This window comes from Meles meles, chromosome 17, assembly GCF_922984935.1.
Source record: "Meles meles chromosome 17, mMelMel3.1 paternal haplotype, whole genome shotgun sequence".
In the NCBI taxonomy this organism is placed as follows: Eukaryota; Metazoa; Chordata; class Mammalia; order Carnivora; family Mustelidae; genus Meles; species Meles meles.
The window spans coordinates 40153807-40181749 of NC_060082.1; the positions used below are offsets into that span (position 1 = coordinate 40153807).

The following is a 27943-nucleotide window of genomic DNA, read 5'->3' on the forward strand; positions in this document are numbered from 1 at the left end:
TAAAATGATCTCCTTAGTCTTTTTGTTAGTTTGTTTTAATTTTTTTTAAAGACTTTTTATTTATTTGAGAGAGGGAACACAAGCGGGGGAATGGGAGAGGGAGAAGAAGGCTCTCCACTGAGCAGGAAGCCCAACGTGGGGCTTGATCCCAGGATTCTGGGATCATGACCTGAGCGGAAGGCAGATGCTTAATGGCTGCGCCACCCAGGTGCCCCAGTTTGTTTTAATTTTTTTAAAGATTTACTTATTGGGCTGCTTGGGGTCTCAGTTAAGCATCTGCCTTCAGCTCAGATGTTCCCAGGACCCTGGAATTGAGCCCTGCATTGGGCTCCCTGCTCAGCAGGGAGTCAGCTTCTCCCTCTCCCTCTACCTGCTGATCCTCTGGATCTCTCTGTCTCTCAAATAAATAACATCTCTTTAAAAAAAATAAATAATAAAGATTTATTTATGTATTAGAGAGCACACACAAGGGACAGGGGCAGAGGGGGAGAGAATCCGAAGGAGATTCCGCACTGAGCATGGAGCCCAGCGTGGGGCTTGACTTCAGGTACCTGAGATCATGACTGGAGCTGAAATCAAGGGTCAGACACTCAGCCAACTGAGCCACCCAGGTGCCCTGAAGGTGGTGGATTTTTAAAAAATGTCTTCCGAAAGAGCAGGATGCAGAATTTATACTTACAGTAGGGTTACACCCAAAACATGTTATATAGAAAACAGACCAGAAAGAAATGTACCAAAAGGTTAATAGCAGCTCCCTTTGGTTATTTGGTCATTATTTCGTAATTATTGGTTATTTTTTTCCTTTTTTCTGGCCCATTCACTTTTAAGCCTTAGACGGCCTGTATGCCTGTGGTAGTGGTTATTTTGCACGTATGTAATGATGAGTAGTTACCATTTACAGAATAACCACTACCCACTAGTCTCCAGTTAATACTACCTGCACATTTCTCCCTTATTCTCACAACCTGCTGAGAGAAGCACCATGATTATCCCTTATTTTACTAACGTTGCAGGTGTCTAGGGAACTTTCCAGGATCACACAGTCAATAAGGTGGTGTCCCTGCTCCAGAATGACGGTGGCAGGCCCAGTCTGTCCACAGGAGGAGCACCAAGCTTCACAAAGGCTCTCTCAACAAAGCTTCTCCATGGTGCCCGTTCATTCGTTTGAAAATACAGAAACCGCTAACATTGAAAAGAGTGGTACAAGGATATTGTTAGTTACTCCCACCTTCTTCATACAGTTCCGTTTGAATGGAATATGTTGCTTTTTTCAAATTAAAAATAATCACACATCAAATTGGACTGAATCGATAGTGTACTTGTCTCCAGATCATGATAGGAATTACTTGGACTGTAGCAACTGCCAGGGATCCATGACTGAGGACTCATGTCATCGAGCCTCTGTGCGTGTTCTCTGCTCTTGTGAATCCTCTGTACCTGTCAACACCGGGCTCCTCCAGTCCATGGCCCTTTCCAGAATCACTCCAGCGAGTCTGCCAATGTCCCTTCCTCTGCATCCCCAAAACACACTAGCCTCGATCCGACAATTTGCTGTCAATCATATATTGTCCCTGGTTGAGTCCACCCATATTCATTTATCTAAGACATTTATTTTAGAGGGCGAGAGAGAGAGCAAGGGGAGAGTGAGAATCCCGCACAGACCCCACCAGCAGGGAGCCAGATGGGCTCAGTCTCACGACCCCAAGATCATGACCTGACCCCAAACCCAAGTGCTGGGTGCTCAACCCTCTGGGCCCCCCAGGCGCCTCAACTAATATTTACTACGTGCATCTTAAGTGCAGGATGGAGTGCTCTCCAGGGGCTTCTTGAGAGGAGAGTCTGCCTGTTGGTTGCAGGTGTTCTTGGATTCGCGGTGTCCCCGGCATGAGCAAACACAGGGCGGATATTAATAACCAACTCCTGGTGTGTTCCCTGCCCCTCCCCCCACCAGTCCTGGAACTTGTTCTTTCTCCTACGACCTCAGCTCTTGGGTTCTAAACCTCCCCCGGGTCTGTGTCCAGCAGCCGTGCTGCGACTCCATCGATCACCAGCGCTTTTATGTCCTCAAGCTTATTTACTGCCTCCTCCAGCTTCTTGTGTAGGATTCTAGTTCCTCTTCTAAAGCATCATTTCCTCCCAAACTGTGTTTATGGATTTTTGTCTATATTTAGCTTTTGGCTTTTTTTTTTTTAAAGATTTTATTTTTTAAAGATTTTATTTATTTATTTATTTATTTATTTACTTGAGAGAGTGATTCTGCAAGCAGGGGGAGAGGGAGAAGCAGACTTCCCGCCAAGCAGGCAGCCCGACTCGGGCCTTGATCCTGGAAACCTGGGATCATGACCTGAGCCAAAGGCAGACCCACGGGGGCATCTCTAAAGATTTTATTTTTAGGTAATTTCTACATCCAACATGGGGCTTGAACTCACAACCCTGAGATCGAGAGTCCTGTGCTCTGTTGACTGAGCCAGGTAGGGCCTTAGCTCTTGGCTTTCTATTCCCCTCTCCCCATCGGTTTTCATCTTGCTCCTCACCTGCTGCTTTCCTCTGGGGGAACACACACGAACTCTGTCTCTCTGTCTCTCTCTCCTCACCCCTCTCTGTCACACAGACACACACACTCTCACAAAACTTTTTTTCCAACAAAGCAAATTTTTCCCTAAAGTCCTTTATATATTGAGAGCTCTTAACTGGCTCTGCTACACCTTCTTAAGTAACAGAATAACCTCACTCAAATGACCTTGAACAATAAAGAAAGGGCGTGACTTCAGGCTGGGGGTCATGCATTTTGGGCAAGTTACCAGGGACCTGGGTCCCTCCCCTCTCATCTCCTCAGCCTGACTTCCTCAGCGTGGCAGGTTTTCCTGGAGACGGAACGAGCTCTTCTCACAGTGACTGATGGTGACTTCGTCTATGCATCCAGACATCAGAATGTCCAGGGGAGGGAGCCACCCTCTTCCACCTCAGCTTGGTGAAGACCTCTTTTCTGAAAGACAATGGCAGACTTCCCCTCAAGCCTCATGGGCCAGGACTGGGTCACATGCTGAGTCCTAACCTGTGTGCCAGCAGGGGAATGGGAACGCCACGACCGGCTTCGATCGGTGGTACCAGGTACTGACCACCTACCTCATGGGTGTGGAGCGGCCTTGGGGAACTTTAAAAACATGTGATGCCTGATGCTCACCTCCCATGGTCTGCTTCAGTTGGGTGGGGATGTGTCCCGGGCATAGGGATGTTAAAAATTCCTAATGTGTAGAGGGGTGGGGAAGGGGTGAATAGCAGGGGGCGAAAATGGGGCCGGGGAGGTGGGGAATGACTGTTGGACTGGCAAAAAAAAAAACAACAAAAAAATCCCTGAAAGCAAAGTCTGTCCATTCATTCTTTCACTGATTCATTCTTCGTTCAGCAAGCATTTATTGCGTTCCCACAATGTTCAGGAGATGAGAATTAAAGGGCACTATCAGGGAACGCGGAAAACCTATAGGTCACATAGAATAGAAGCAGTACACTCCTCTGGGCAGACCTAATCTCAAGTCGTGGTGCTTGATTAGGGAAGAGCAGGCTGGATTTCAGCACTGGCTGGGCATCCTTTTGGAGTGTACAGCTCGTTAACTGTACATGGGGGACTAAAGAATATAAAGACAAACAGAACATGGTCCCTGCCTGCTAGGATCTCAGTCTAAAAGAAACACACAGGAAAGCTTTGGAGAGTCTGTCAAGTTGATCTGAGGTGGCCAAAGTCAGCAGAGGGCTCTAAAAGTTCTACCATTAGAATAAATTGTTCACAGCTTTACAGGAGACAAATGCTCCTGTAAACAATGTAAATGTCCTGTAGACAAATGCTTTATTTGGCTAGTCTAAGTAGCAAAGCAAATGTATGTGCATATTCTTACAGAATGCCATCCGGCTAGCACTAACTCGTTATAAAGTTACTTCAGACCTTTTTTCTTTTAGACACACACACACACATTTTCACAGCATTGTGTTACTTTCTTTGCCTTGCTAGGAGAGTCCCCTTCTCATGTGCATTTTTAGCCAAGGAGAACCGGCTGTGCTGTGCACCCTGAGCCAGTGAGCCTGGGCACAGGCCTCCTACTGCATGAGCTCTCCGCCAATGAAAATCCTGCCTTCTCCTTGGCTGGATGGGTTCTGGAAAGAGGTTCGCCACTCTGTGCTTTCTCTTTCTGCATCTGTTTTGTTTCTGGCAAGTGGTTCTGACCCACAACGGCCGGCGTTGGAAGGAGAGGGGCTGGCCCTGGGTCAAAGGGAAAGTATCCTGTTGGATTGCAACAGAGACTGAAGGGGCCCTTGAGGTAGCCCTCTGGGAAAGGAAGGTAGTCAGGGGCATAAGGACTGCTTCAGACTCGGTGAAGGAGATCAGAAACGTTGCCGCAGTCCAAGGAGCTGGCAGAAAGGAGCTGTTTACAGCACACCCGTGGCTACAGGGGATGTGGAGAGAAAGGCCCTGCGATCACAGGTTGCTGACGCTGGGAGCACAAGCGGGGACTTCCACTAAGAGGGAGCACTCCCGGAAATGAGTTGCCTGACACTCTTCTTTCTAGGAGTGCTAAACAGGATATGCATGATCTTTTGCTTGCTGATCTTTTCAGACTTAGCAAGAATAAGTATGCTAGTTAACAAGAGTCTGAACAAAGAGGAGGAGGAGGGCAAGGAGGAGAAGGAGGAGGAGTAAAAGAAGGGCAGAGAAGCTAAGTTTTGACAGGGATTGAGAGCTGGTGAGGAAATCTGAAAAAGCAGGTCAGCCTCCCAGGCTGGAGCTCAGGCAGCAGATTTTGGCTCAGGACATTACAGCCAAATTTGTTACCAGCCAGCTGAGTGACCTTAGGAGGTAGGAAAACCGGGACCGTTCAAGCACTCCTAGTTTGACCAGCGCTCAAGGCACGCTGTGAAAAGGGTGTTTATGCAGGCTGGGAGGCGGGGCTAGATCTGGGGTCCTTCAACCTTGGGTCAGGTGCCCTGGGAGAACCCAAAGAAAGGTAAAGAACTCACATGCCCGTTGGTTAGTTATAGCAGCACAGTAAATCACCCCCAAGAACTTGTATATTCTATAGATGCTACATGTTGTATTAATTTTCTGTAAGATATATTTTATGTATTGTACACACTCTAGTTTATCTCACTGTTTCTGTGGGTCAGGGATTCAGAAGCCACTTAGCTGGGTGCTTCTGGCCCATGATTCTGGGTGATTCACGGAAAGGGAAGTCATGAACCTGACCAGGGATGCGGTGGCTTTCAACGGGGGCAGCGGGGGGTGGGGGGGGACATTTGGGATTGTCACCAAGGGGTGGGTGTGTGTACTCTTGGCATCAGTGAGTAGAGGCCAGAGCCACCCTCTGTCCCTTAGAAAAATTATCCAGCCCCAAATGTTTGTAGTGCCAAGGTTGAGAACACTGACCCACAGGCCCAACTGAGTCAGGCAGATCTCCTTTTGAGAGGTTTGCTCATGCGGCTGCTGAGGCCGCCGGTGTCTTCACAACCTGGCCGCTGGCTTCTGCAGAGTGAACTAAGACAGAGGCCAGGGAGGCAGCCACACTGCCTTTTAGGCCCGATTTTTCTAGAATCCATTCACGGAATATCATCTACATTGAAGCGAACACAAATTAGCTCTTACTGTTTGAGGGGAAAATCACCAACGAATTTGTGGGCACATTTTAAAACCAACACACAACAGAAGTTTCCATGTCGAAGTTGAGATGGCCCAGATCCCGCGGGCTGTCCGCGGAGGAATCCCTGCGTTAAATACCCTGAGGTCCCATCCGGCTCCAACAACAGATGTGCTCTCACAACCTGTGATCAGAAAATCCGCAAGGACAGGTAACACTGCCAGATCCAAGCCCTGAGGACACTCCTCCAGCTGCAGCTGGGCCTGGCCCCCATGCCCATGCTCTCCCCGCCCCTCCCCACCGTCTGCGTGCTCCATCCGAGGTTCTTGCCATTCACTGCCAGGCTTGGTTTCCTTCTACAGCGGAACAGAGAGGTTGAGCGCCTGACCTTTGCTGATCGAGGGCTTGAAGCTTCCAGACAGCCCCCCGGGCTGACCCGGGGTCAGCAGCCCTGCCCTTGTGGCTAAGAGGTGGTTCTAAGGGTCTGGGCCCACAGCCACTCATCCATCCTCTGACGCCTTATTTCATTCCAACTTGGTAACTTATTTGCTTTCCATTAAGTACGAACTGTTTCCAAATTGGTTCCAAGAGGGTTTCTTGGACTAACAAAGAACAGATCATATTTAAATATCTGACTTAGGTGCTGTTCAAGATTTGTTTTAAAAAGATTTTATTTATTTATTTGAGAGAGAAAGCACTAGTTGGGGGAGGAGCAGAGGGAGAGAGAGAAGCAGACTCCCCACTGAGCAAGGAGCCCTACATGGGGCTCAATCCCATGATCATGGGATCATGACCCAGGCCAAGGCAGACACTAAACCACCTGAGCCACTCAGGTGTCCCTCAAGATTTTCTACAAAATCATTTCTTTCTTTCAAAGATTTTAAAGTTATCTCCACACCCAACAGGGGCCTCGAACTCACAACCCTGAGATCGAGTCACATGCTCCCCCGACTGAGCCAGCTAGGCACACTCGAAGTCGTCTCTTATTTTTTATTTATTTATTTATCTGTCAGAGAGAGAGAGCACAGGCCAGCAGAGTGGCAGGCAAAGGGAGAAGCAGGTTCTCTGCTGAGCAAGGATCCCGATGTCGGACTTGATCCCAGGACGCTGGGATCATGACCTGAGCCAAAGGCAGCTGCTTAACAGACTGAGCCACCCAGACGTCCCTGAAGTCATCTGTTGCTAACAATTTTCTCTTAAGGGGCGCCTGGGTGGCTCAGTGGGTTAAAGCCTCTGCTTCTGGCTCAGGTCATGATCCCAGGGTCCTGGGATCGAGCCCCAAACTGGGCTCTCTGCTCAGCAGGGAGCCTGCTTCCCCCTCTCTTTCTGCCTGCCTCTCTGCCTACTTGTGATCTCTGTCTGTCAAATAAATAAATAAATAAAATCTTAAAACAACAACAACAACAACAACAATTTTCTCTTCAGACCAGAGAGGGAGGTGCTTCCAGGCTTCGGGAGGTGACAAGGCTTCCTCAGTCTGGTGGTTTGAGAGATCAAAGGGGAAGCTCTGGAAGAGACTTGGTCACCCGTGCTCGAGCACCTGGGGCAAAACACCAAAGGAGCAGTGGTAATGCACTGGGTCCCGTGTCTTTCTTCCCTGGCCCTGAGGTGGCACCGGGCTGATGTTACCCAAACCCCCGGGCCACAGCAGGGGCAGTGGAGACAAGGGATGGTCTCAGGCACCAGCGTTCATGTGAGGGGCTGGCAAAGCAGCATGTCCCGGGACGGGCCTCCCTCCGCAGCTGGAAGCAGACGAGGAGTCCACTGCCGGGACACAGGTGCCACCGCAGTCTCTCACCCCAGGAATCAAAGCCCCGTGTCCTTGCTGCAGAGCTCAGCCCTGCTCCCCGGGCGCACCCAGAGCCCGACGGGCTCACCGGATACACAACACTCCTAAAGGGAGACGGCCCAGGTTTTCAACCACCTTCTTGGGGGGCACTGAGAATAGGGACTTGTAAGGGGAAGGGGGCTTTGCTGGGAACCCCCATCCTGGACATCCTGCTGCTCAGCACACCCTTATCCGGGCCAGGCTGCAGGCTTCTTTCCAGTGCGGGGCCCTACAGCTGCCTCCTCCCCTCTATGACCCCTGGGGAACTGAGGACTTGGCCCATACGCCCCTGCTTCCCTCTTTCTTGCTCCTCCTTTACCGCGGGAGTGTCCTGCTCATCACGATGGTACAGAAACTGTTGACAGCCCAGGCCTAGGTAGGGACATTCCTTCAACCACCCCAGAAGCTTGCCAGGGCTTACAGTGGAGACCCTGCCCTTGCTCAGCTGTCCCTAACCCCAAATCAGACAGAGAGCTCACCGATTCCCTCCCTTTGGGGTTCACCCAGCTTCCCAGGCAGAAAAGCCAACCAGTCCCGTGGAAGTGCAGAAAAATCTGTCCCGTGGGCAGAGGCCCCCCCTGCCCAGCCGTGAGTCCTGGAGGAGGTGTTCTGGGGGCACCAGGCTGGCAACTATCCTTCAGGCATGTGCTCTGGGGAGTGAGGGCCAGGAGCTTCTTGGAAGGCAGCCCTGGCCAGTGCAGAGACGCTGGGGGATGGTTCACGGAGGTCAAGCCCCGGGGAACCCCGGCAGAGACACAGCAAGATGTCTTGGGCTGGCCCCGGGGAATCCTCGGGAAAGATGAGGGGTGGGGGGCACCTGGGACCAGGGCACCTCTGTGGCCCGCAGCAGAGATGAGGACAGTGCGGCTGGAAAGCAGAGATAACCCTCTCCAATTATATTAAAAACATTCCTTATTTCTGTGACCTCATTGTAAAGCTTTCTTGTGAAAAAAAGGTGCGAAAAACCCAAAAGAGAAATAATCCCCCATGAGTCAACCACCTAGACACACTGCTACTTTTGCATTTTTGAGGTTTTCTTCTTTAGCATTTTTTCTAGGCACAGAGCTTTTAATTTTTTTTCCCTCACAGAACCACACTATGCTGCAGATTTTAAAAATGTAAGACACGGTATCAAAGAAATTTTATTTTATTTTTAAAAATTTATTTATTTATTTATTTTTAAAGATTCCATCCATTTATTTGACAGAGATCACAAGTAGGCAGAGAGGCAGGCAGAAGGGGGTGGTGGGGGGGAGCAGCAGAGAGCCCAATGCGGGGCTCGATCCCAGGACCCCGAGATCATGACCAGAGCCGAAAGTGGAGGCTTAACCCACTGTGCCACCCAGGCGCCCCTCAAAGAAATTTTAAAATGAATTTCAATTTTAATAAAACTAATCACGTCGTTGGGGTGATAAGCAAGTGCAATGGTTGAACAGTTTGAACCCCCCGAGGGGCAGGGCAGAACTGCTCAGTGGCCCTTGAGTGTGGGGGGAACATGGTCCTCTTTGCCGTGGCCACACGCCAGCAGGCGTGTACCAGGCACTGATCTAAGAACTTTACGCCTATTAACTCATGACAATGAGATAAAAGAGACCCGTCTGTCCCTGGAACATCTCCGTGAGCAGGTGCTGCGGGCTCTACTTTCCAGATGAGGAAAGGGGTGCACAGAGGTCAGTGAGCCACCCCAGGGCTCACGGACAGTTGAGCGGGGGTCCACGCTCAGGCAGCCGGGCAGAGATTGTGCTCACCCCCAGGCACTGGCTTGGGGGGTCAGGCCCTCCCCACTTCAAGCTACAAGGGGGTCAGCATGGGGTCCTGGTAACTCCTACATTTGCTCAAAGCCCGTGCCGGGGAGCCTATGGGCAAGAAACAGGGGCTTGGGCTTGACGGAAGACAGGAGACAGGGTCCGGAGCTGGTCTTCTCTCCCCCTTGAGGTGGGCTCACGTGGCTTCTCTGGAAATCTTCCAGACACTTCTGCCCCCTTTGGGGCTTGAGCTTTGGTGACTCCCATGAGCTCATGACGCAGAGTCCAATCTGGCCGCCGAGGTGTGTGGAATGGCGCCTCCAATCTGTTCTCCACTGGGGACAGAGGCCACTATGACTACTTAATCCAGTGGTATTGAAAAATCAACTCTAGGGGCGCCAGGGAGGCTCAGCATGTTAGTGTCTGACCCTTGATCTGAACTCAGGTCTTGAGCTTGGGGTCATGAGTTCAAATCCCACTTTGGGCTCCAAGCCGGGTGTGGAATGTACTTAAAAAAAAAAAAAAAGAGGGGTGCCTGGGTGGCTCAGTGGGTTGAGCCTCTGCCTTTGGCTCGGGTGATGGTCTCGGGGTCCTGGGATCGAGCCCCATATCGGGCTCTCTGCTTGGCGGATAGCCTGTTTCCCCCCTCTCTCTGCCTGCCTCTCTGTGATCTCTCTCTCTGTTAAGTAAAGAAATAAAAAATCTTAAAAAAAAAAAAAAAGATTAAAAATCTACTGTATTTGAGGGGTACTTAATTACAATAAACTGCCTCTTTTTAAAGTGTGGAACTCAGTGACTAGGATGCCACAACCAGGACATGCAGTGTCTTCATCACCCCCAGAAGCTTCCTTGCAGGTGCAAGATTCTTTGTACGAACGACTGAGCTCTGCTCATCGATCGCTGGCCTTGGGGTGGGTGACAAGGAGTGCCCCTCAGTCCATCCATCCAGCAGGATCTGTGTAGGGTCAGGCAATGAGAGGCATGTCTAGAACTTAGCCCTGCCGTGTACATAGCCATACGGCCTTGGGCAAGTCACTCAGCCACACGGTGCCTCAGTTTCCCAGGGTTGGTGCAGAAATTAAAGGAAAATTAGAGGAAAATTAAATGGTGTGCAGTCGGATTGAAGTTATGAAGGAGACTTCACAGCACGATAGGCTTGCAGAGGAAATGGTCTGAGAAGAGTTCTGCGACTCTGAGAACCTCCAGCCAGGTCAGAGGTCAGTGGGTGGAGAGACATGGAAACTGCTGGAATCTCAGAGTCATCGTGGGCCGTGAAAGGCCATGTGTCTTTACGGAAGAGTCACAGGGCCTGCCTACAGGATGTTCTTCCAGGGGCTGGAGAAAGATGCCCTTGCTGAACTTTTTTTTTTTTTAATTTTTAAATTTTGATTTTATTTTAAGATTTTATTTATTTGTGAGTGAGAGAGAGCGCATGAGAAGGGGCAGGGGCAGAGGGAGATACAGACTCCCTGCTGAGCAGGGAGCCCGATCGATGTAAGGCTCGATCCTGGGACCCTGAGATCATGACCTGATCCGAAGGCAGATGCTTAATGACTAAGCCCCCAGGAGCCCCTCGCTGAACTATTTTATGTTTTTATTTTATTTTATATTTATTTTATTTATTTTTAAGTAGGCTCCACGCCCCACACGGGAACGGGGGCTGAAACAACCCTGAGATCCAGGGTCACACACCAGGCACCCCTGCCCGCCGGACACTTCTGAAAGGGCAGCAGGAGGAAAGTGAATGGTTGTGATCACCTGTTGTGCCTGCTTGACATGACGCTTATAGGATGTGTTGTGTCAAGTGTCTGTTAACTGCATGGGGTGTCCGATGCATCCCCTCGGTTGTTGCTGCGTCCCTGGTCCCTACACGGGGCTGGTGTGGGGGATGCCCAGGAGAGCCAGCGGTGCCTTCCTTGGGGCTCACCCATACTGCCCCCAGAGAGTCCCCAGCCCTGCCCAGAGGTCGTGGTAGCCATGCCCATGGCTGGGCACCACAGGGGCTGGAATCCCCACCATACACTAGAGTCTGGCAATGACCTTGGCAATGTCATGGAAGTGCAGCGGGTCTGCAGGGTCAGCGCTGAAGACTGCCACTTCGACTGTTCTGAGCACTATCTGTGTTCCTGTGGTTTACAACTTCACCAGTCTCAGAAGGCGAGAGCAGCCGAGGGAGACTCAGTGATTCTCTGGAGCCGTGGTCTGAAGGGTCCTACCTTCCTGGGCGTGCTTCCGGGGAGTCTGCGCCCCATGTTCCTTGCTGGGAGAGCCCACCTAGCCCTAAGACGGGCCGCACAGCCTGGGTGTTCCCTCTCCAACCTCCCTCGAAGCTGGGGTCCCCATCTGGATCCCAACCTGGGCCAACGAGATTAGTCTCCTGGGAGCAATGGAGAAGTCATTGCTTTTTTTTGTTCTATTTCGTGTTTTGTTTTTTTCTATTAAAAAGATGGATGACGGCCAAGTCTCTCCTATCCTGCTCATAGACGTTGCTGTTAGGTGTCTAGCTGCGGTCTTTCAGCAGTGAAGTGGAAGCCAAGAGAAAGGCAGAGCTGAGTTCATCAACCTTGGCACTGTCCACTTGTTGAGAGATAAGAGCTGATGTCCAGTGGGCTGTCCTTGTCCCGAAGCCGAAAGCAGCCGCGTTCTGGGGGATTCCCAAAAACCAGGGAGCATCTGCTCAGTTCCCAGACCCAGCTTAGGAAGCCATGAACTAGAGTCTGGTCTCCCCATCGTAGTGATGTCCACTCTGGTCCTCACCTTTATTCATTGACTGGTCATCAGCAGAGAGAGAGAGGCCAAGGACAGCTGGCACATAGGTCTCTAACTGGGCTGGCTCTGGAGGGATTTGTATGAAGGGCAGTCTTCAAAGATAGGGGCTGACAGGTCAGAAACATCACGTGTGGATGCCTTCTGGGTTCATCCTTTCAGGGCCGACAAAGAGGAAGAGAGCCCCTGTGCCGGGGGACACGGAGGCCCTGCTACCTGCCTGTTACCACGTCTGCTTCCCCCCAACCCCTGTCAGCGGTCAGTCTCCCGATTCATCCCGGGCAGCCCCATAGGCTTCACCACCCCCTCGCTGTGTGGTTTGGGCTCTTGCCGGGTCAGAGAAACAAAATTGTCTAAAACCGTATATTTCTGGAATGCCTCTAAGGTGCTAGGCAGACACACAGGTCACAACTGCTCAAAGCTTTGTTATTCGCTCTAAACCAAAGACGCACACACGGGCTTATTCAAATCCGAAAGGCCCAGCCCGGCCCCTGGGGGAGCACCGCTCAGCTAAAATTAGCCCAGGCCATCTGCTTAGACAGCAGCTGGGCTATTCTGAGCCCCAGCAGGCCTGCCTGCAAGTGGGGCCGGGCCTGGGTGGGGGTGGTGTTGGAGTCTGGTCCCTTCGGCTGAAGAGAGGACAGGAAGGCATGGGAGGCCACACGGAGCAGGAAGGCCGGAGTCCTGGCGAGGTCTCATAAGGGATCGCAGGGCGCCACATGGCCCGAGCGCAAGGTTGGTGTCTTTGTCCCTGTACCTCGTCTCCCCCTTCTCATCTGGGTCTTCCTGTTTGGATTCATACGGGCTAAACATTTGCTGGGATTTCAACGGTGGTGGCTGAGATTGAGGGCACGTCGAGGTCAGGAGGCCGCCGGAAGCATTTGGCCCGGATCAGCAGGCACATTCTCGTAACAACTCAAAGGGGAGTGCCCAGCCAGCCCAGACGGTAGAGCGCGTGGCTCTTGATCTCGGGGTTAGGAGTTCGAGCCCCATGTTGGGTGTAGAGATGATTTAAAAAGAAAACCTTCAGACAGACAACTCAAAGAGGTGGGTACCAAAAGATTTCAGGGATTATGAATGGCTCGGTTCATCTTTTTATCAATGAAGAAAAAGCCTGGTTGAAAGGGCCAAAAGGGGCCATGGCTCAGGCGACCCCTGGGTCTACAGGGCTCGTGCTTTGGTCCCCGACCTCCACTTCCCCCACACGGAGCCCACCACTTGCTCTGTAAGAGCAGCCCTCCGTGTTCAAAGTGCACTGAGCTGGGTGGGAGGGGAGCAAGCTGGGGGAACGGGCCCATACATAATTGTTTTTAAGATTTTATTTATTTATTTGAGGGAGAGAGAGTGAGAGGGGAGCAGAGGCAGAGGGAGAAGCAGACTCCCTGAGGAGCAGGAGCCCAACATGGGACTCGGTCCAGGACCACGGGATCATGACCTGAGCCAAAGCAGACGCTTCACCGACAGAACTCCCCAGGCACCCCAACCTAGACATTTCTAGATACTCGACAGACAGGAGTCCAGTCTATACTCACAGCCACTGCAACCCATCACCACACACGCCAGACTCAGGTCCCAATGGGCTGCTTTGGTCCTCATTCCTACAGCTGGTCAGAGAACCTGCTTGCCTCAACTCCTTTCATGATCCGTGACCCGTCTGCCTGCTCTCGGTCAGGAATTCAGCTGATCAGCCCTTCGCCTGGTGGAGGGCCCAACCCTTCACCCCGAGGGCCCAAGTCCTCAACAGTCTTGTGTGTCACTGCTGGGGGTGGCTGGTTCCTGTTGGACACGGTAGTGCTAGGAGGTTCTCCTGAATCTAGGAGGTGCTCCCGAGTGCTAGGAGGTGCTCCTGAGTTTACGAGGAGCTCCTGAGTCTAGGAGGAGCTCCTGAGTGCTAGAATGAGGTCCCGAGTGTTAGGAAGTGCTCACCTCCATGGCACAACCTCCCCCCTGGTAGTCAGTAGGGTACTCCTTTCCCTGCTGTGGGGGCAACTTGCTCTCGGAAGTCTTAAACAGCCAGGCGGCAGTCTTGTCTTCCCTTCAGTGGAACTACAGTTGTGTCTAAGGGGAGCCATTGCTCGCTCAGGGCCTCAGACCTCCACACCAGCAGAGCTCTGGGGTGGGAAGTACACGACAGGTGGGTATCAGATGTGGTCACAGTGAGGACTACTCCCCACCCCCGCTCCTGGGCCCCCAGACCCAGGTACTGTGGCTACAGGGGACAGTGACATCCAGCAGTCTCGGGCTTATGGAGTGGAATGGATCCTACAAGATGGGAGCCATGTCTATCCAGGGTGCTCACCGCGCGCACACGAGGAGTCCCTTGTGGCAAAACCAGATGTGCCCACTCCCTCCACACCTGCGATGTGGGCTGTCCTCGCTGCTGGCACTGCCCCCAGCCCGGTGGTGGGCAACCTCCTTTGGACAAGGGTCCACTTACCCAGGAGACTTTATGGCTCTGGTTCCTTTTTACGTTTCAGAGTGAGGCTCCAAACACGTCTTCTCGTAGCCTACTTCCAACAGGTTGACAGACCTGCGCTGCTCCCCCCAGACCGGAGAGGCTGGCGAGGGACATGGGGCGCCCTTTGTCACAGGACCACACTAAACCCCTGAACGATTAACCCCAAACAAACTGCAACTCGAAGGCCTTGTAACATTCCTTTAAAAACCTGAGCCCCAATCTGCTGGCTTTGAAACAGAATTTAAAAGAAGGGACACCACCTTGGTAACATCGGAGTGTCACAGGAGGAAGCCGACCAGTCCTGAGACCCAGATGGACACATGGTGCTGGGAGAAGGCGGACGGACCCTGAGCCGGGCAGGCCTCTGGTGGGGCCACTAACCACCAGGGGTGGGAGGGTGTCCTCTTGCTCAGGGGACAGCCCGCGGGCACAGCGCTGGGAACTTCCGAAGGCTCTCCGAGAGCCTCCAGAGAGGGTGACACCCCGAGCAGGGCAGGGGCAGGGGCAGAGCCGCCAACGCAAGTCTGCCACTGCCACCCCGGAGGGACAGAGGGACAAGCACGTGTGCAGCGTCTGCCTCAAGTGCCTGAGACCGTGCATGTGGGCCTTCGAGGGGACTGGCGTGGGCAGCAAAGACCCTGGCTACACTCTTCGCTGAGGTTTCTTTGAAGGGCTCAGAAAAGTTACAATCACCAGGGTGCAGTTCAGCTACATCCTGGGGTAGGACTGGACTTCAGGTGAGGAAAGAAACTCCAAATATAAACATTGCAGCACTGTAGGTTCCCTCGGAGACATGAATTCAGAAACGTGAATCTCCTTTAAAAATCAGTTGTGATGCGAGGAAACCCGATGAGCAATCACTCCAACCTAAAAATACTTCGTTTCATCAAGGACCATGAGGGTGACGGCCTCTCCTTGCGCTGACAGGGACGGGGAAGAACACAGAAAACTCCTGATCCAGGAAGCCTGAGCCTTGCTGACCAGCTGATCTGGGACGCATCTCAGGTCAAAGGCACCAGGGACAAGTCCAGGATACTGGAGAAGGGCAAGGACTGCTGCCAGCAGGCTGAAACTGGACACCTGCCCCTGGGCCCCGGCTGCTGCCGTCCCTCAGGGCAGCTCCTCTGCAAGAACGCCAGGCTGCCCCCCCCACCACTCCCCAGCCAGGGATGCCCTGGGCTCCGCTTCCCTCACCAAACCCCCATGTAACTTTCAGGTTTCAGCCACTGGCCCCTGTGTCCCAGCAGCCACCCTGCTGTTCGCTGCGGGCTCCTTCCCCTGCAGAGAGGAGCGGCGGGGGGCTGCGCTCCGTGGACAGTCAGCCAACAGGATGTCCACCTGCACAGCGCTTGTGGAGACCGAAGTCTGTGTGCCTCCCGGCCTCTGGTTTCCTGCCGTGTGGACGGGCACCCCTCACCCCCCGCATGAAGCTGTTTGCGGCTGGACATTCTGGGTCCCCACCAAACGCAAGTGCCATCAGCCCCTGTAGTCTCTGTGAACCTCATGCCGGGAGGACAAACCGGATCCACAGTCAGAATGACACCGAACACACGACACACAGACGAGGAAACCATTTCCATTTAATCGGGAAGGACCACCAGCCCCCGGGTGTGTTAGTGACACCGTTTTCATCTGGAAGACAGAACTCCCGGAGGGAGATTCGGGAACCTCAAATGCAACTTTTCACTCAGTGCACTGCGTATTCTGAAGAGCTTCCACATCCCAGCATGTCCAGAAAAGGAAAGTACGTTTTTGTTTCTAAGGGTGAGAAATTGTTAATATTCCTCCTTCTGGTCTTCCCACAGGACTCAGATAAAAGAAGCAAAAAAAAAAAAAGGGACAATAAATGCAAAATAAAAAAAGAAAATCTAAGTAGTATGAAATTAGTTTTTATTTTTACCTCAAAATAAATGCTTAACATTTTTCCCAAACCAAAACTACAGGTGAACACTTAGAAAGAAGGGGGGAGTGAGTTCTCCCTTCGCTGGGGGAGCTGGTAAGTAAGGCAGGCGCTCCTCCCGCAGAACTAGTCTAGACACCCCCCCCATCTCCTCTATTGTCAGTCTTCCCCACCAGGGTGCTGGCCGAAGGAGGACCCCCTCCCCCACCCCCCTGCCCCCGGAAAGCTGGGGAAAAATCATCTAACACGTGAGCAAACATTCGCAGAGGAGCCTTCCTGAGACGCGGCGGCAGCCTCTGCCGGGTCTGGGGGCGCGAGCTCCGGCACCTCCATCCCTGTCCCCGGGCGGCGTCAGCCACGCGCCCGAGCTCACCACAGGGACGTCTTGAAGTTGAACCTGAGCTTCAGCAGGTACTTCAGGTTCACCTGAGCAACGTCATAGACGATATACCTGGAGGGGACGCAGGTCAAGGAGCACACACTCTCACGGCGGCCCCGAGCCCCGCAACCCCACTCGCTAGCCAAAGGATACTCGTTATACAGCAGGCAGGTGTCGTTCACGCCGGAGGAAACCCCCGTCCCCAGGGGTACCTCCACACCGTCCATTGTGATGCTGGCAGAAGGGTCAGGGGTCGTCTTGCCCAAACCTGCACGACAGAAGGCGTAAGTGGCAGGAGGAACCGTGAGGACATTAGCTTGAGAATGTTCAAGATCAGACTTGTGTCATGTCTACGTGTTCACTTTAAAGACGCGCACGCCACACACTCTGTCCTCCTTCCGGATACAACCCCGGGCTACAAATCAAGCTCCCAAGGCACAGGCCTCCCTGATTCCAGTAAGAGCAGTGCCTCACCCCCCAGCCCGGATCATATTTCTACCGAGCCCAAGTCCAAAGCCTGCACTTCAACCCGGCAGGCCAAGGTCCTAAACGTCAGGTGGCTGGAGCTCCCAGCTCCAGCCCGGACACCGTGGGCAGCACTTGGTCAGGGATGTCCCTCGGCACCGCTGCTGACCTTTAAAATGCAAAGCCGACACACCCAGTTCCTGAGGCTCAAACCACAGACGGGGTGTGACCCAATTATCTAATGACCCTCTAGCTGTCTTCCAGTGAGCCACAGACACGCAGTCCACTGGGGAGAGAGAGTGCCCTCCCCGGGCTGTCCAGAGCACCCAGGGCGGAAGCAGCACTTTCTGGAACATGGTACCTTTAACACTGTGCTTGCCCTTGGGCAGCTTGCTGATGTGTGAAGCGTGCTTGAGTTCGTACCTGTGCAAGAGAGGATGGTCTCAGAAGGGCGACCTGGGCTTTCAAACCACCAGTCTGATGAACAGGAGCCCAAGTGAGGAGAACCTAGTCCTCCCCAGACCCTTGGCTTCCAGAGGTGCAGGCGCAGTTGCGGGTCAGTGCTCTGTGCCACCACCACTGCAGGGCCACGTGGCTGTGGCCGCAGCTCCAGAGGCTTCTCAGCCCACAAGCCCCACCCCCTTGCTCAATTACTCGACCCTGCTCTCCCTGTCACTGTGACAGGCCCGAAGGGCAGGCAGGACCAACCCGATTTTTTTTTCTGCCAGGAATCTGAGTTCATCTCCAGGTTCATCTGAGTTGATCTCAAACACAAAATCTAACATCTCTGTGCGTGCATGCGTGCTGGTGGGGGGACCAACCATCCTCTGTGCAATTCAGCCCACAGAAGGTGAACGCTGCCAGTTCCAGAGTCCTGGCTGGACTGCTCAGCCCCGGTGCCCAGGCACTCCCTTAACTAGAACTGGTTTCTACCATCGTGGTGGGGAATTTCTAGGGTCCCCTCCTGGCCAAGGGGAGCTCTCCTGTCTTGACCACCCCCGTCCGTCCCCAGCAATGGCCCCAGGCCAAGACCAGGCTGACTCACATGTTTCCGAGGGCAACCTCTCCCAGTAGGATCAGGCCCACAGGGTCTGCCTGGGACGCGTGGCAGTAGTTGGCGCTCTTGGAGACCATGTCAGCAAAATAGATGCCTTTACCGAACATGTAGCCCGTCTGCAGGGTGGAAAAAGGGCCACAGAAGACATTCTGGGGGCTGTTCGCGACACTCCAAGCTCCCAAGTATGGACTATGCCCACAGGCCAAGCTCAGGGGCCAGGCTGTTTGGACCCTGGTCCCGTGGGGCCACTCTCTGCCCCCCGCTGTCTTCCTCTCTCAACTGGGGAGAGAACCTCACAGAACCCTTGTGAAAATTCACCAAGTTAATAAGCGTTTAGATCGGTGCCCGGCATGTGGCTACAGCCCATAAATGGCGGCTCTTGTGTTTACTTCCTTCTGTCAGTCAAAGGTGAGGTGTAGGGAAGTGAGGGCATCTGCCCAGGTCATGTGCTACCACATGGCACCAGCCAGCCATTCGCTGCTCCCCACCTGTTACACCTGGACAGCAAGAGGCCTGCAAGACTGCCTCCGAGCACTGGTCCCACGGGTCACCTCTATGACCCAGGCAGGGCCTCCCTCCGGCCTTCCCACAGTCTCCTGAGGAGCACACCAGGGCTCACAGAAGTCACCCAGCAGACAGGGGCGGAGGCAATCTGGACTCAGCTTGGCCTGTGACCAAGGCCTGTTCTTTGCATGTCAACACACTCATCAGCTCTCAGGGCAAGGCCCAGACACCTCACTTTCGTTTGAGAAGCCATGGCTGATAGCCGTGTAGATGCGCTGGCCACAGAGTGAGGGCCACAAGGACAAGGTGCAGATGATCTCTGGGTGCCGCCCGCCACCCACCCTGGGCCAGCCACCTACCACGGGCGCCTCAGGCGGGGCTATCCGGAGGCCCTGGGACAGGATGCCAGCGAAGTTGGTGGCCCGGGAGCCATGCCATAGGAGCCTACGGTTATGCAGCTGCCGGAAGGGCTTGTAACGCTGGCTCTCGCCTTCACGCTCAATCCGGAAGATCTGCTCGGGGGTGAAGGGCCGGAGACAGAGGAAGCCACATTACTCATCCACCAGATGCAGAATGGGCCAGCTGCCCCAGAGCCAGAGGATGCGGCTGCGGCCGGCCTGCGAGCGGGGTTGGGTCCCCAGGGAGCAGTCACCCGGGCAGGACCCCTGGGGCAGGACCCCGTCTGACAGAGGTGTACCCGAGACGCTTTGCCATGTCTCATTGTGCTTTCCGGTCTTCAAACAAGGCTTTGAGATTGGAAATAAAAAGGATTAGGGAAAGAACACTAAGCTACCCCCAAACCCCAAGACTAACCTTTCTCCTCCACTAGTAATAAGTGCTCCTCTAGTAATTTAAAGCAAAGCAAACGGTTCTTTACACAGGCCAGGCTGGAGGATGTGGAAAGGAGGAGGAAGATTCTTACGTCAACAACTTCCAGGTCATACGCGTTGTGTGTGGTCGCGTGAGTGTTCTTAACGTATTTCCTGATGGTCTCTGCTTCTTCCGAGTCTCTGTCCACCACCTAGAACGTTGTTGGGGAGTCTGCACAAGGGAGACCCCAAGCACAGCCACCCAGCACAGAGGCCACGAGACGTTCCTCAGCCAAGACTGAGTCGGAAGTTGCAAGGACCCACCCCCAAGGCTGGGTTCTGAGGAGGAGGACTAGCGCTCCAGGTCTTTGAATCCTCAAGGCTGTGCAGTGGCCAGAGCTTCTGCCTGCCAAATAACCGTCACTTCACTGACGTAATCGCCGCCGCACAAACACAAGTGTGCCACGGGGAAAGCTGTGTTCTCGGTTTTCGTCCTTGCAGCCAAAATGCAAAAAACCCAGGAATTCTGGTTTTCCTCAAGCTTCTTCAGTAAAAGGCTTCAGGATTGTAAACCGAATAAACCCTTCACCAGAGAACCCTGCCTGCAGCATTCCTGTGAAGAAGGTGCCCCAGGGACCAAACAGGTGACATCTGGTGGCTTATTCTACCCGGACCCCCAGATCTATGCTCTGTTCTAGGCAAGAAGCAGAGGCTCTTCCTGGTGATCTGAACACCCCCCATCCCAGGCTCAGGGCAACGCAGCCACACCGCAGGGTATGAGACACAGGGAGACCAGGCTCAAGGTCAAGGCAAGCTAGGGGCTGTGGCAAGGGGACTTCTGCCCCAGCACAGGCACCTCCAGCTAAGCAGGAACTCAGGCACTGTGTACTCATTATGGCTGCCATGCGCACTTCTGCCTCTGAAACGGGCATGACAAACCTTCTAAAGTTCATGCCACACAAGCCTCCAAAGACAGATCCTCTCTAGATTAAGGAAAAATGAACTTTCTGGAAGGCCGCTCAAAAATGAGTCTCTTGTGCCAAAGACCCTGGCTTGGAAGCCTGCCCAACAATCTGTTCTGAGGAGGTCTCCAGGAGAAACCCACTCCAGTCTGGGGACCGCTGCTCTCAGGACGAGCAGACAGATGCACCAGAGACGGGGGTCTGTTACCTTAATGTCAGTCTTGAGCTTCTCATAGTTGACATCGATGGGGTCCTTGCTGCCGTCGTCAGAGCCTCCCCTGAGCAAACTGTAGGCCACCTCAATGTCCAGCAAGTTGTCTAGCATTTCCACCTTGGCCTGGAGGAACAGATGGAAAACCCTGGGCTTGGGACCAGGGTGAGGGGAGACACACCTAGGTTCAGCAGAGAAAACCCTCACGGAGTGATGGGACAGTGATGGGAAGGCCTCCTAGCTGGTTAGGGCTAGCCTGTCACCCACCCGTAGCTCCTAGTGAACTGGGGGGTGGGGTGGGGTGGGCGTGTACTCCTTGCGGGAAGGAAAAGCCCAAAGCTACAAGGGTACTGTGAGAAGTGGGGGCAGTGACTATCGCTGGCTCTGAGGCGGCGGGGAGGGAAAACCAATCTGTTTGGCCTGTGGTCGGTTACCACCATGAGAAGAAATCCTATTCAAAACAAGGGCCCAGGGACGCCTGGGTGGCTCAGTGGGTTAAAGCCTCTGCCTTCGGTTGGAGTCATGATCCCAGGGTCCTGGGATGGAGCCCCGCATCAGGCTCTCTGCTCAGCAGGGAGCCTGCTTCCTCCTCTCTCTACCTGCCTCTCTGCCTACTTGTGACCTCTGTCTGTCAAATAAATAAAATCTAATCTTTTAAAAAAAAAAGAAAAGAGGACCCAGAGGTGATCCTCCCAGCACTAGGCCCTGCCGGAAGGAAGTGACGCCCAGGCTGCTCCTCCCTCAGGCACCCTCGGCTACCTGTACACAGTCTGCGTTGTTCAGCAGTGGGGGCTTCTTCATCCCAAAGTCGTGGGGAATTAGGGTGTAGAAGCGATTTGAGAGATCCAGGATCTGGGAGTCACTGCTGCCCTGGGACACCGCCTTCGGGGGAGGAGACAGAGCAGAGACAGAGCAGAGACCGAGACAGCAATCTGACCTGGCTCGGTGTGAGCAACAGCCAGGAAATGCAGTGAAAACGTTCAAGACCATCTCATGCTGGTGTCATACCGGCCCAAAGGCAGGACCCCCCACCCCTGTCCACTTTCATTTCTATGAAGACCTGAACAATTAGGGACCCATACCACCCCCAACACCATGCAAGGTGTCAAGTGTAACATCTAGGTGGAGAGCTCATGTGTGCTCCTAAAACTCAACTACATCAATGTTTGGGAACTTCTCACAACAGAATGGGGGTAAAACCCCAATGCTATGAATACGGGCAGCACACCCGCCCATCCACAGATCTTCAGCTTAAGGGAAGGAATTGACTTTTCTTGCACCTGAAGATCCAGGTGGCCACACACAGAAAGGCTGAGCTCCCCTTCCTGCCACAGTGCCCATTTGTGTTCCATATGCGAAAGGTGCTCAATAAATGCAGAGATGGAGGAGCTGGACTGCTATGATGCTGGGCAGGCACTTGAGTGGCCACGGGGCAGCGAAAGAGCCATAATTTGGCCCCCTGCAGGCCCCAGCACCCCCCACCCCCACTGCCTGGCCGAGCCCCACGCCCTCAATTTCTTTCTGTTGCTGCAGTTGGCTCTGGGTCGTGGGGAAGGACACTCTCCCAGCTTCTCCACCAGGGGTTCTGGACAGGGAGGGGACCAGGGCTCAGGAGCAGCTGTTGCCTGGGGCCCCTTCTCCAGCAACAGCCAGAAGTCTGCTTCCCTGTGCCCCTCCTTCACAGTCCAGGCCTGCACCCCATCCCCACGGCGCAGGAGGAAGGCCCTGCGAACTGGGGGACCCTGTTGGGTGCCCAGTGAGGGGATCAATGAGCATGAACCAAAGTGAGGAAATATTTCACTCTGTGAGATTTCCAAGTAACTGCAAAATAACACCAGTTTCTTTTTAAAACACTTTATCTACACCCAATATGGGGCTTGAACTCAAGACCCCGGAGATTAAGAACCACGTGCTCCACCAACCGAGCCAGCTGGGAGCCTCAATCTCAGCCTAAGAACACCCCAAATCAGGACGTTTTTATGAGGTAGGAGAACCAAATACCTCACCCAGTTCATAGGGAGTTTATTAAGTATCTGATCATTAAAAACATGGCTACTTCACTAGTCCTGGGACCACGTTGGCGAGGAGCAGGCACTTACCACACCTGCGGCATTGAACAGAGACCTCCAGCTCCCGGTCCTCAGGCCCTGGGACGGGGCAGCTTGGGACTCTGCACTGCCCCCCGAGGACAGGCCAGCAGAGCAGCCCCCTGCCTACCTGCTGCACCTCGCTGAGGATGGAGTAGGCCGCCTGGATCTGCCTCTTGCTCAGCTTCCCCAAGGGCATCTTCTGAAGGTCAATCTGAGGAGACGGGAATGCTCCCTTGCAAAGTCGCTCCATGCAGTGGACCACGGGCAAGCTGGCGAGTGCCCCTTGGGGCTCGTGGGCCCTAGCGGCAGCAGAGACCCAACCCTGTCTGCGGCTTGTCCAGGGCCCACACCACAGGCTCTGGGGGGGGGGGGTCTTGCTCGCTTCGTTTATGGCAGTGACAAGAAATAAGGATGCCTGCAGCCCCACACTCAGTCCACCCTGGCCCAGCACAACTTGGCTCCCAGGGAGGATGAAGGCCAGGCAATGGAGCCACCCCGGAGCCTCAGAGCCCAAGCCGTTCCCAGCTAAATAAGGACCAGAAAGTGGGAGAAGGGTCCTCCTAAGTACACGCTCCTGAACATACAGATCTATACCCAAAAGAACGCTATTTTTTCAAATCAGGTACCCTGAAAGGTCACACGCTGATTCTAGCAATATGCCTTGGGGATTACCATCAGGACAAGCAGCAAGCGTCGGGAAAGCATGTGGCCTGCTGCCTGCTCGGGAGGCGTCTACACTCACCCTCTGTCTCCCACGCGGAAAATGGGGCTGGCTTGCTCTGGAGGCCCCGTGCCCCTTGTGGGGGAGGGCCCGTGTGATTGGTGTCCTGACCTCCCTGGGGCACCCCGACACCTGCAGCACACAGTGGAGCCACGAGCCGCAGGGAAATGGGACGGGGAGCAGCCCCCGCTGGGCGTGGCAGACGCGGCATCATCACACACCGATGGCACTTCCCTCCCCTCAAAGCCAGAGTCTCTACCCTGAGGAGCGGTCTGGTCCCTGGGAAGTGGAGTACCCGCTGCCCGGTCTGGGGAAGAAGGTGGGGAGACTGTTTCAGGAGGGGAGCAGGTCGTGTAAAGGAGCCCAGCATCGCTGGTGCAGACCGGAAACCGGCTCCATGAGCCACTGAGAAAGGCACTGCAACGGTGGCTGGGGGCGGGCAGTGCTCTGAATAAACAGCTCCCCCCAACTGCGGGGTGTCGGTGCCGGCGTCCCTCAGCACCTCCTCACAGGCCACGAGGACAAGAATGGGGCTCACTCAACACAACCCAGGTACCCCACTCCCTGAAGAGAAACCCGGGGTCCAGCCCCGCAAAAGTGGAGGGAGGCCACCCGTCAGGCAAGGAGTGGGTACCCCACTCTCCACATGCTGCCCATGGGCTGCCTTCTAGCGAGCTCTGCAACAGCTCTGGCCTGTCTCCTCCTGCGAGACGGTCACCTGAGCAAGAGCCAGCCCAGAAATGGTATGTCCCAGAAGAGACCTGGTCTGCTAGGAGTTGAGAGACCCTATGAACTAGAGCACAGGAAGCTGGAAAGGACACGTGGTACGTTTCTTCTGAAACGTTAAGAGAAACGAAGACCCGCTCCTTTGCCCATGTCCCTGATGAGACTGTCCGCGAGCTGTCACACTGGTCAGCCCTCCCGATGGAGGTCGGTGTAGGGATCACTTTCATCGGGAGCGCACGAGCCCTGGGCATTTGCAGGCCTGTAAGGGGACCTGCAGACTCCACAGCGTTCATCAACAGCAGCCGTGGGGAACCGTCCTGCCACCGGTTCCAAGCTTACCTTCTGGGAAAGCCAAGCTGGGCTGGAGAACACAGGGACAACTGGCCTCAACCACATCCCCCTCATCGGGCCCGAGCAGGAGGAATAGGACAAACCCACCCCACCCTCAGCCTTTTCTTAGTTTTGTCTGATGCCTCAACGTTGCTTTTCTACACTTCGTCAATGCCGCCCACCTCTTCCACGGTACACGGGCTACGCTTGCCTTCCAGAAGACTCCGGCTGGCCGGCTCCAGAGCCATGCCCGCACACACCGCCACAGCAGCAAAGGGACATGCGCAGGGGAACGGGACCCAGGGGCAGCTCGCTCAGGCATACTGTCCACCTCCTGGCAAGTCTGCAGTCCCCAGGCCCCAGAGGCCTGGCTTGGTGTCTGGCAGGATAGGCAGGGGGCGCCTGGGTGGCTCAGTGGGTTAAGCCTCTGCCTTCAGCTCAGGTCATGATCCTCGAGTCCCAGGATTGAGCCCCACATCGGGCTCTCTGCTCAGCAGGGAGCCTGCTTCCCCCCGCACCCCCCGTCTGCCTCTCTGCCTACTTGTAATCTGTGTCTGTCAAATAAATAAAATCTTAAAAAAAAAAAAAAAAAAAAAAAAAGGACAGGCAGAAGATGTGGATGGTCACCCCGGCCGCCCCCATGTGCACGGTCACCTCGTATTCCACCATAGCTTTCTTCATGCTCTCCACATCGAAGATCATCTTAATGAGCTCTTGCACTGGCTTGGGAAGCTTGGACTTGGTGCCGGGGTTCACAGTCAGCTTCTTGACCGCATCTTCATCCTTTAAAGAAAAGTGAATTGGTCAGAGGCCCCGTTCAACAACCCAAGCCAAGCGGTGACAGCGTCTGGGCCGTAGAAGGAGCCACAGGCACCCCCAGCACAGAAGGCTGAGGTAGTATCCGCACCTGGACCAGAAGCTTCCCCACGATCCCCGTGGGAGCTCCAGACCCTTCCTCCAACGGCCACTGCAGGTGCCCAGCTCCGTGCCTGCTGACCTGCACTCCTAGCCCCTCGTGCCCTCACCTGCCCACCCTGGGAACTGGCCCACGGCCCACAGGGCCACCCTGGAAGAGCTGGGAAGCCACCAGGCCAAACCATGGACCAAGGGGACACCAGGTAACTTCTCCCGTCTTGTACTACTGCACCCCAGGGCCAACCAGAAGACGTCTATATAGTCTTCACCATAGTCCTAAAAGTTCACCAATTTCCTGCCACACAGACTGACAGCAGGAACTCTCCACCCTCCGTGGCCTCCCTCTGCTCCCTGTGATCACACTTTCTTTTTTTTTTTAAAGATTTTATTTATTTATTTGACAGACAGAGATCACAAGTAGGCAGAGAGAGGGGGGAAGAAGGCTCCCCGCTGAACAGAGAGCCCGACGTGGGGCTCAATCCCAGGACTCTGGGATCGTGACCTGAGCCGAAGGCAGAGGTCTTAACCCACTGAGCCACCCAGGCGCCGCTGTGATCACACTTAACACTGGACTGTGTGTTCCCACTCTCTGGGGAACCCAGGCTAAGTCAGGACCACACAGCACTGCAGACAGCTGAACCCTTGTCACTTAGGAACGGCCGGAGGGTAGGGACTGTGCCCTGTTCCTGACAGTGTCCCCAGCAACGAGCTGTGCTGGTTATCTGCTCTGAGTGGACACTGATCCTGGCATCTGTTGTGTTCGCCCAAGCGGCGTGGCGGGCCATGGACCCTGTTCACTCTTGGCTGCGGCTGTCAACTATGCTTTCTGTCCCAACACCAAGTCTCCAAGGCTCTCAGGGTCACGGCTTCTGGATCTCTGAGGAGGCCAACTGTTCACGGTAAACACCTTATTTGAACTGATCTACTCTGTGGTCTCCCTCTCCGGGGGTGATAAGCAGAGATGTTTACATATTCAGGAGCACCGTCACAGAGGAGCCACAGACCATAAACCACCACCCCAGGCCATCTGGGCAGCCCTGCCAGATGCTGCTCTAGGCCAGTGCACCTGAATTCAGTGGCCCTGGTTTTGAAAGGTGGCCAGTCTAAACAGAGACACACTGCAAGGGCTGAAAACACACCAGATTTCAAAGATCTGGTTTCAGAAAAGGTGGGAGGGGAAGGAAAATAAATAACTAATGTCAGTTTCATGGTTTCTTTCTGATTTTTAAAATATAGCTACTGAAATACCAAGCCTACACAGGTGGTTGTCTATCTCTATTGGACAGCATCTTCCAAAAGCCATGCGGGCGTTGGGGGGGGGTTCTCGACCTAGTGTGCAGGGCAAGACTCCAGTTCTCTGGTGAGGAAAGTACCCGTGAAGGGACAGGAGCGCCAAAGACACACACCGTGACTTTGTGCTTAACTCTGGGCAATCATGATTTGGCGTCTTTTTTCTCAAAAAATTCTAAATGTTACTTTTGAAATTACTGACCAGTAGGGGGCACTGCTGAGCCAGACAGGCCAGGATCTCAACCTCAGCATTACAAAGTAAATTCTATTTTTTAAAAAAGGTATTTTAAAGTAACTTCCACACCCAAAGTGGGGTTTGGACTCAAAATTCTAAGATCAAGAGTTGTTACTGACTGAGCCTCCCAGATGCCCTGGGGTTTTTTTTTTTTTTTTGTTTTGTTTTTAAAAAGAAATACATGAGGGGCACCTGGGTGGCTCAGTGGGTTAAAGCCTCTGCTTTTGGCTCAGGTCATGATCCCAGGGTCCTGGGATCGAGCCCCGCATATGGCTCTCTGCTCAGCGGGGAGCCTGCTTCCCTTCCTCTCTCTCTGGCTGCCTCTCTGCCTACCTGTGATCTCTGTCTGTCAAATAAATAAATAAAATCTTTAAAAAAAAAAAAAAAAAAAAAAAAAGAAATACATGAGCCCCCAACGGCTTATTGGAGCATGACTCGATCTCAGGGTTGTTGAGTTCAAGCCCCACATGGGGTGTAGTTTACTTAAGTAAACTATGTAAGCAAAAAGTCATGAAAAAAGTGTATTTTCTTCTCCTATGATTTTCTTCATGTTTTCTCCCCTCCAGCTTAGCTTGTGATAAAACGACAGTATACAATACACACATCACAAGATGAGTTCAAATCAACTTAGGCTACTGGTCAGGCTTCAGGTCAACAACAGATTAAGTTTTCGGGCATCAAGTTAAACATGGATTTTCGACTGCATCATGGGGAGGGGTCAGTACCCCTGACCCTCCACACTGTTTAGGGGTCAACTGCAACAGATTTTTCTATAAAAGCAAGAATAAGCATCTTATCAGAACAAATGTCCACAAAGGTTATCAGCCAAGGGATAATGGAAGGCTATCTGGTGATATACACAGGAAAATGAGCCAGCCACAAACATGTAACAGAGGGGCACCTGGGGGGCGCAGGGGGTCAAGCGTTT

The 27943-nt window shown here is 53.6% G+C and overlaps 1 protein-coding gene across 1 annotated transcript in view; it reads right to left on the minus strand.

Moving 5' to 3' along the window:
- Positions 1 to 15981: 15981 nt before the first annotated feature.
- The window catches only part of PARP1 (poly(ADP-ribose) polymerase 1), a 37929-nt gene continuing 25967 nt past the window's right edge, over positions 15982 to 27943 (minus strand). The window contains exons 14-23 of the mRNA XM_045982802.1: positions 25230 to 25358; positions 22926 to 23009; positions 21468 to 21590; positions 20706 to 20834; positions 19649 to 19747; positions 19086 to 19238; positions 18211 to 18338; positions 17527 to 17588; positions 16854 to 16968; positions 15982 to 16772 (exon numbers count right to left, since the gene is read on the minus strand). Of these exons, the coding sequence (XP_045838758.1) occupies positions 16691 to 16772; positions 16854 to 16968; positions 17527 to 17588; positions 18211 to 18338; positions 19086 to 19238; positions 19649 to 19747; positions 20706 to 20834; positions 21468 to 21590; positions 22926 to 23009; positions 25230 to 25358 (1104 nt within the window). The 3' untranslated portion in view covers positions 15982 to 16690. The remainder of the gene's footprint in view (positions 16773 to 16853; positions 16969 to 17526; positions 17589 to 18210; positions 18339 to 19085; positions 19239 to 19648; positions 19748 to 20705; positions 20835 to 21467; positions 21591 to 22925; positions 23010 to 25229; positions 25359 to 27943) is intronic.